The sequence below is a fragment of the Hibiscus syriacus genome, unplaced genomic scaffold (genome assembly GCF_006381635.1).
Source record: "Hibiscus syriacus cultivar Baekdansim isolate YM2019G1 unplaced genomic scaffold, ASM638163v2 tig00005406_pilon, whole genome shotgun sequence".
Taxonomy (NCBI): domain Eukaryota; kingdom Viridiplantae; phylum Streptophyta; class Magnoliopsida; order Malvales; family Malvaceae; genus Hibiscus; species Hibiscus syriacus.
In genome coordinates, this window is record NW_024062056.1 from 6,999,197 (window position 1) to 7,004,931 (window position 5,735).

General features: G+C 36.5%; 1 protein-coding gene across 1 annotated transcript; it reads right to left on the bottom strand.

The window, feature by feature from the left end:
- Window positions 1-731: 731 nt before the first annotated feature.
- On the bottom strand, window positions 732-5,735 carry LOC120199270. Its single transcript, XM_039200409.1, has 7 exons — window positions 5,671-5,735; window positions 5,323-5,582; window positions 4,036-5,047; window positions 3,521-3,741; window positions 3,000-3,463; window positions 2,401-2,444; window positions 732-900 (listed from the first exon to the last, which is right to left on the bottom strand). Exons 1-7 carry the CDS (start codon window positions 5,733-5,735, stop codon window positions 732-734), a joined length of 2,235 nt encoding a protein of 744 aa, XP_039056340.1.

Here is a 5,735-nt window from a genome sequence, read left to right on the forward strand (position 1 = left end):
ATATATATAACTGAAAATAATAACGGCAATGTCTTTATTCAATAAAATAGGTAAATAAAATATATCATTACAATCATCATATGATTAGTCTTTGGGCATACTCTAACAGTTGCCACTGCACCATTGACTAGTCCAGCTTTGCAAGAGTTACAAGACACCTTAGCATTGCTTGCAGCAAAGCAAAAGGGAATTATGTCAATGCTGAGCCAAAACTTACAAAACCAATCAATGCATCAAGCCCAAGTCTCATAATGGGAGAATTCTAGTGATCATGACAAAGATATTAAGGTGTTGTATCAAAAGTTTCCAAAGGTCATTGTTATTTTCCTACATGTCTCAGCCAAGTTTTACAGGATTTAGCCCAGTTACAAATAAGTGATACTGAGAATAGCTCATTCAACACTACGAATACTTCAGAAAACGATGTTGAAGATGATGCTGAAACTATTGTTATTTAGAAGATAAAGAGACCGAGGACACTGCTATTTTGAAAAGAAATGATGATATGAATCTGAGGAACTTAATGTCATGGATATTGATGAAGATGAGAACATCGAGGATGAGGAGGAGAGAAGTTTGGAAAAAGGAGACCAGAGTAAAGACAAGGACTCTCAAGAACTCCTTTACCTAAATGATGATAAAGCTACGCATGATGTTACAGCTGAAAAGGAGCATGATCTAGCTGTTGGCAGAATTATTAGTGCTATTGTTGATAATATTTTCAAAAGAGTTTAAGAAGGCAACCTACAGGAAAGCCTTGTTGAGTTGGTAGGCAGCACTGAGAGACTGCAGGGCGAAACAACGGTGCAAACACCAACGCTCGAGCCCAAGGAGAAAGTTGTTGTTATAGCATCTTTAACTCTAGCGTCTACTGCTGTTGTGGTCATTGCCACCACGTCCCTAGCCAACAAGAAGAGAAAGATGAAGATGAAGGAAAGAATCACTGCCAAGAAAACTCGCCTCGGTTTAATCAGTCCAAGGAAGAGCCCAAGGAAACCTCACTTGAAGGGTATTGTTTCTCCCCATTTAGTTTCATTTAATTTCATTAATTTTTTTTCATGCATTAAGAACAATGAACCACTTAGGTTTGGGGTGTGTTGTCCATTTGTGTTGTTTGCATCATGTTTATTAGTTGTTATAAGATTGGACATATGTGTTGCATTTCATTTATGCATATTGTTGGCATTGTTGTGCAATTTGTTTAGAGTATTTAGAAACTTGCATATATAATGTTGTATATTTAATGTTGTTAGATTTAAGGAGATTTTAGTGGAATTTGTATGATGCCTTATGATGAACAATTGAGTTATGAAATGCTATGGAAATGTTTTGGATAATTATTAGATTTAGGATCCATAGAAACCTTTTTACACTATAGGCGTATGTTCTCAATACTTAGTGATCTTAAAAATTATTGAATTGTAATTCTTACATTCCTTTAGTAAATGTTATAAAAAAACATAGAAATTATTAGCAATAGAAAATGAACATGCCCGAAATTGGCTCTGGTTAAAAAAATGATGATGAAATACATTTTGTTCAAATCTGCTAAAGGCACCGCAAACTGGCTTTAACAACTTATATGGAAAAGAGAAAAATCAAATAAACTGGAGTGACCTGCAAGTAGCTTCAGCATTAGTTTATGTTAAGAGGTTTGCTACAACATTGAAACCCAACAAGTAAGTTAGAATTTTTTTTTCTAATATAGCTAAGTATTGATTGGATAAACCTAAACTGCACACTACTACAAGCTATGGATTTTGATTTTAACGAGTTGGTATGTCCTAATTAGAGATAAGTAAACGCTATCACTTCAGTGACATCAATAAAAAATTCTTAGGGCTAAAAAGAAAATTAGAATTTGAATTAGTTTGATGGTATTATTATGCAACATTATTGTTTAAAGTAGTTGTATTTCATGCATATCGTTGCTTGAAGACAAGCAAACACTTAGGTTGAGGGTGTGATAACTTTCAAAAAGATTTATCATTTAGAATTTTTTTACCTAGGTTGAGCTTGAACTTTAGCATGATTAGGATCATATTAAGGTCATTTTAGCATATTTTTCATTAACTGCATCATGGGAGTGAGTTTTTGGAGTTTGGGCTAATTTTAAGGATGTATGCTGCAAACTAATGCACTGGTGTTGTCGCATTGCTTGAAATTGTAGGTGATGTTGTACATAGATGTTGCATAGAATCGTTGAGCAGATCCTACATCAACTACTGAGTAATCAAGCAGTTATGAATTATTCTGGAATAGGGACAGCCGACACAACAACTGTAAAATAGCTGCAAATTAAGAGAAATTGTGTAAATCTCTTATTGGATAGAGTATTGACTTCTACGACCCATAAATGGGAGATGAAAATAACATTTTGGGAGCTTCTTGATCACTTACACAATTTCCTCCACACTTATCAATTTCAAAGCAGCCATGGCAGCCTATACCCACAGCCGAGGAATGTAGAAGCATCAAGGATCATTGTCATTGTAGCAATGGTGACTGATTGAGGTTCAACCTTATTCTTGTTTTCTTTACTTAAAAAAAGGAAAATAATTTGTTAAGATTGAATGTTTAACTTCTTTGATGTCATTTGGATTTGAACCTAATGTCTTTCATGAAATGCTTTAGCCATTAGTTATTTTATTTTTTTGCTCAACAACAAGAAAAATTTTATTTCAGTTTCGAAGTAGAACAAATCCCCAACTTAGAGGCTCGTTAAAAATCCCCTAATCCTAAATAGGGGAAAAGAGTACTCCAAAGTTGAGGAAACAAGACAAATTACAAATACGACTAACATAGAAATGAAAGTGAAGCACACCTTGAGCGAAATAACTTCACTGCCTTAACAAAACAAGGTACATACTCCATATAGAACTATTCCAAAACCTAATTAAAGAGAACAACCCCAAATACCACCTTGCCAATCAAAAACATTCAACCGAGAATAAGAAAACTGAAAAATTAATTGACTTGCTAACATATCACCAGCTTACCTTGAACATAATTTTCCTGGTCGACCCCAACTTTTCCAAGAAATCAGCCATGTTATTGGTAGTCCTAGGCGAGAACACAAACCTGATCTCAATTATCTTCAGAAAATTAACGTCAATTTCCTGAAACGTAGCTCCCCACCTCCATGGTCGAACAGATGAATTTTGAACCCAATTCAGGACTATTTTAGAATCAGATTCTACAATCAGGACAGACTTTCCACACCAGCAAGATTCAGTGAAAACCTCTAGTGCATTTTTAATTGCTACCAGCTCCTCATAATCAGAGTTAACCTCTGTTACCGGTCCAAAGAACATTGATACTACGTGACCATCTGCAGTCCTCAAAACTCCCCCACAACCTGCTGACTCCTTTGTAGCTGAGCCATCCACGTTGAACTTCATCTGGCCCGATGCAGGCGGCTTCCAAACGGACTTGGGACATAGATATGCAGCAGCCGACTTATCTAGCCAGTCCCACCATTATTTCTCTTCTAAAGCACTAAATTCCTTCAACGCCTTACACCAAGCATACGCTCTCATCTTCACATAAACAAGCAGATCTTTAAGTTTAGTACTTTGATTTCGAAAAACAAAATCATTCCTAGCCAGCCATAGACTCCATAGCGTAGTTGCGAAACTAACAAACCAAGCCAATGCTATAGATCCTGGCCATCTAATCTTATAGCAAAAATCAAAAACTTCGTCCACTGTCTGCATATTTGACCCTGAAATATTCCACCACCTACAGAAAGCATTCCAAAGACATTTCATAAAAATACATGACACAAACAAATGGTTCGCATCCTCCTCAGCGTCACCACACCAAGGGCATAAAATTTGATCATCAGACAGCTTAACCCATCTGATTTTAAGAAATACCTTAATTGGCACTTTATTCAATTTAATCATCCATAAAAAATATTTCACCTTTAGGGGCACTTTTAGACTCCAAATTTTGTCGAAATTGAACGAGCCTACGTCCTCAAAATTTCCATCACTAAGCAATAAGTTAGTCAATTTTTTTACTTTGAACAACCCATCGATTTCATGCACCCATACAATCCTATCGGCCACAGACGGATTTAATATCACCTTGTCCACTTTTCGTTTTATGATTTGCACAGTGAATAACTCCCTATCCAACAGATGTCTCTCGAACAAAGCTGTCGTGACTAAGCTCTGCCAATCGCCTGCATTAATCATTTCACACACCGTAATATATTTCCTTGACACTAACATGTATAATCGCAGATATCTTGATCTTAAAGCAATTTCTCCGTACCACACATCCTCCCAAAACAATGCTGATTTTCTGTCACCCACTATCCATAGAAAAGAATTTCCACACATCCATTCAGTTGATCCTTCACTATATAAATTATTCACGATCCCTCTCCAGGTTATAGAAGCATTTTTTATTTCTCTTTGACTAACCATCCAAGGCAGATCGCCTGAGCCGTATTTGTGACATATTACTGATCTCCATAATGCCCATTTTTCATTAGCGAATCTCCACCCCCATTTAGCTAATAACGCCTTATTTTTTACCTTTAAGTCAATTATTCCAGCCCCACCTTTCTTTTTCGGAGTACACAATCTACCCCAGTTCACTCTTGGCAATCTCTTCGTGTTACCATCATAACCCCACAAAAAACCTCTTCTAATTTTATCTAATTTTGACACTACTACTTTCGGAACGGGGAATATCGACATATAATACAACGGCAGCATTGACAACACTGAATTGATAAGAACCACTCTCCCAGCAAACGATAACAACCTGTTTTTCCAGCCCACCAGTTTGACTTTAAATTTTTCAATAACAGGTTCCCACATCGAAATTCTTCTCGGATCAGCTCCTAATGGAATTCCCAAGTATTTAAATGGCAAGGAGATCACAGTACATCCACACAAAAGTGCAAGCTGAATCAATTTATTTTCTTCAACGTTCACCCCTGCTAAGCACGACTTTCTGAAATTGATACTTAACCCCGAGCCCAATTCGAAGCATTTCAAAATTCTTTTAACATTGGAAAGTCCTCTTTGATCTGGACGAAGGAACAATATCGTGTCATCCGCGAATTGCAAGTGTGAAATGCTTATATTTGGTCAACATTATCAATTCATTCAATGAATCCTTTACGAACAGCTCCTTCTAACAATAGATGGAGAGCCTCTGTTATCATTATAAACAAAAACGGGGACAATGGATCTCCCTGCCTTAAGCCTCTGTAAATTTTAAATTCTTTTTTGGGGGATCCATTTAATAAAACTGAGACTCTAGCAGTCGAAATGCATTCCCAAATCCACCATCTCCATTTACTTCCAAACCCCATATAATGCTGCACAGAATCCAAAAACTCCCAATAGACACAGTCATATGCCTTAGCAAAATCTAATTTCAATATCAAACCACCTCTCCCTCCCCTCTCTATTTTCAATGAATGAATAACTTCATTTGCCACTAAGATGCCATCGAAAATCTGTCGACCAGCTATAAATGCCCATTGAGTCTCACTTATCACCGATCCAATCACTCCTCTTAATCTCCTTGCTAACACTTTAGCAATTATTTTATACAGGCTGCTCACCAACAAGATTGGCCTATACTCAGAAATTTCTGTTGGATTTTCCACTTTCGGAATCAGTTCTAAAAAAGTAGAATTAACACTTTTCCCCAATTTTCAACTCCGATAAAAATTGTCCATTGTCTTCATCAAATCGCCTTTTATCCAT

Coding starts and splice junctions, on each gene's coding strand:
- LOC120199270 (XM_039200409.1), bottom strand. CDS start 5,735: ATGGATAAAAGGCGATTTGATGAAGACAATGGACAATTTTTATCGGAG. Junction 3,464..3,520: donor GATGAGAGCGTATGCTTGGT/GTAAGGCGTTGA, acceptor GGGACTGGCTAG/ATAAGTCGGCTGCTGCATAT. Junction 2,445..2,999: donor CCAGGAAAATTATGTTCAAG/GTAAGCTGGTGA, acceptor CTGTGGGTATAG/GCTGCCATGGCTGCTTTGAA.